The 2,442-nt window shown below is 38.3% G+C and overlaps 1 protein-coding gene across 5 annotated transcripts in view; it reads left to right on the top strand.

Annotated features, from left to right (window-relative positions):
- The first annotated feature begins 1,006 nt into the window (after nt 1-1,006).
- The window catches only part of LOC148335920 (vacuolar protein sorting-associated protein 4A), a 173,045-nt gene continuing 171,609 nt past the window's right edge, over nt 1,007-2,442 (top strand). For all 5 annotated transcript variants that reach the window (XM_088298435.1, XM_088298433.1, XM_088298436.1 and 2 more), the window contains exons 1-4: nt 1,007-1,225; nt 1,537-1,648; nt 1,747-1,891; nt 1,978-2,039. In XM_088298435.1, the coding sequence (XP_088154561.1) occupies nt 1,205-1,225; nt 1,537-1,648; nt 1,747-1,891; nt 1,978-2,039 (340 nt within the window). In that variant the 5' untranslated portion in view covers nt 1,007-1,204. The remainder of the gene's footprint in view (nt 1,226-1,536; nt 1,649-1,746; nt 1,892-1,977; nt 2,040-2,442) is intronic.

Below are 2,442 nucleotides of genomic sequence, written 5' to 3'. Positions count from 1 at the left end.
TTCGTGACTCTTGCAATACCATGAGGAGAGCGGAGGGTGTATTATTCCACATTAAAAGTAGGCGTTTTTCAAGTCGTCACTTATTTCCTCACTTCTCCAAAATCAAAATATAAAAAAGAAAATGTTAACTCATAGATTGTTTGTGAAAAATGGGCCATCTTGGATCTCTTCCTCCTTTAAGTCACTGATAAGATAGAAACTCAAGTGATATTATTCTTTATGATGAAGATATGATGAAGGAAATACCAAGATGGCGGCGCGCATGGACGCAGCGGCTAACAGCTCTCCCTCCCAGTGCTCCTTATTGCTTTTTATTAGTGTTTGCTTGCTCTTATTGGCACCAACTGAGGCACAGCATCGATATACCCGCCAGGACATCGTGGATATTGGATATTGATGCGAAATAACCACTCTAACCTCGTTGCACTCTTGAGTACAATGACAATAAAGGGATTTCTAATTCTAATTCTAATTCTAATTCTAATATACTGCATGCCACACGTACATTTCACCCAGAAAGTTATGTGTAAATGTTAAAATAAAAACATTATAGACTTTGGATGCCTGGCGAAGGACATCGATGACCACTTTAACTAGCAGCCCTGGAGTAATCTTAATGGCCGCCACACACCATCTGCATGCCTGGGGAAAAGTGAATAAAGAATGGGGTACAAACATCCCAGCACTATTGAACAATACATTGTATTTGTTATTGGACAATTGTTCTCAGAAAATGTAGGTAAAGTATGTTTCATGACTTTTAGCACACACACGCACACTCGCTCACACGCACGCGCACGCACGCACGCACATACACAAAAGCGTATATTTTGTATTATTGTCACTTGTGTGTTTTTTCTGGTGAATAATACAGGGACTAGATAAACAGTTTTCGTCGAATTTTTGAAACAAACTATTTTCACGCTTTCTGGAAAAATATTTTGAAGTTTCTTGTTTGTGGTTTTATTTTTACTTGGGTTTAAACCGGATGTAGTATTGGATTTTATCTTGGGACAGTGACGAAGAGGAGGTGACGATTGGGTTGATGGCAAAGCTAACTAGGCTGGAAAATCTGATTTTGTCATGCTGATATCGATGTATCTGGCGAGAAAATCGCACAGTTAAAGAGTGCATTTCGTCACACATGTACATTCGAAACTACGAAAGAAATAAATCTGGACGGAGAGCATAAGTGTGAGATGAAATGACAACATCAATATTGCAGGTACATTGTTTTTAAGGTAGCATGTCGTTAGTTTTACGTTAGCTAAACAAGTTACAGCTCTCGTGTATCTGAGCTGGTGCCACGGGGAATTGTCGTTCTTCAACCATCACATCAATATGAATTTAGTATACACTACAACTGTCTTTTGTAATTATTTAGACCCTGATTAAATTCACGATTTCTTATACTAAAGGTTTGTAGGAACGCTGCAGAGGGCCGTGTTAGCGCATCAGAAACGTGCGTAAGATGGGAATTGATGTAGATGTCTCTGTTTATCTTACATGTCTTATTTGTCTCGCCGTCACTGTCAGAAAGCGATTGATCTTGTGACCAAAGCCACCGAAGAAGACAAGGCTAAGAATTATGTGGAGGCATTGCGTCTTTACCAACATGCTGTGGAATATTTTCTTCATGCCATTAAGTGTGAGCAGTACAGGTCGACCAACAACGTTTTCATTCCACTAGTGCAAGCATACAGATGTTTTCACACATTGTTTGTTTGAAATGTGTTGCTCATATAGATGAGGCCCACAGTGACAAGGCGAAGGAAAGCATTCGAGCCAAATGTATGCAGTATTTGGACAGAGCAGAGAAACTCAAGGATTACCTTAAGAATAAAGAAAGACAGGCCAAGTGGCCCATGAAGGAGTCCCAGAGTAACGATAAGTAAGCAGTCACTCATTGGATCGAATTAAATCAAAATTAAAACACTCCATTTGACTTTTACATATATTTTTGTGTGGTCTGTGCAGGAGTGACAGTGACAGTGAAGGGGAAAATCCAGAGAGGAAGAAGCTTCAGGAGCAACTAATGGGTGCGTGAACAATAGGCGTACAGAAAATCAGTCAAACTCAAGTTCCAATTATGACTACACATTTGGTGATAATACCACTTCTACTATTCCTACAACTACCACTAATAAATTTGATATATATATCGTTTTTTTTTTTTAAAGGACTCAATTGTGCTTCCGTACAACCTGCACAATCAAGTTAGATTTGAAACAACTAAATTGGCTTTTCGTCAAGGGAAATCTAAATTTTGCCTTAACAGACAAAATGCAGTTCAGTTCTGACTGGCAATTTTGATGGCCTGTATTTAATATATGTTTTCTATAATATAGCAGAATATATTCTAAGGTCAAAATTAATTTTCGTGACACTGCTCGACTTCCTGTTTGATATTATTTAACTAATGTAGCATTGTTACTTTTAATG

Source organism: Idiotropiscis lumnitzeri, chromosome 6, assembly GCF_059441095.1.
Source record: "Idiotropiscis lumnitzeri isolate Australia: NSW breed Sydney's pygmy pipehorse chromosome 6, RoL_Ilum_1.0, whole genome shotgun sequence".
Classification (NCBI taxonomy): domain Eukaryota; kingdom Metazoa; phylum Chordata; class Actinopteri; order Syngnathiformes; family Syngnathidae; genus Idiotropiscis; species Idiotropiscis lumnitzeri.
The sequence above is the reverse complement of the archived record's forward strand: the minus strand, read 5'-3'. Positions and strand labels throughout refer to the sequence as shown.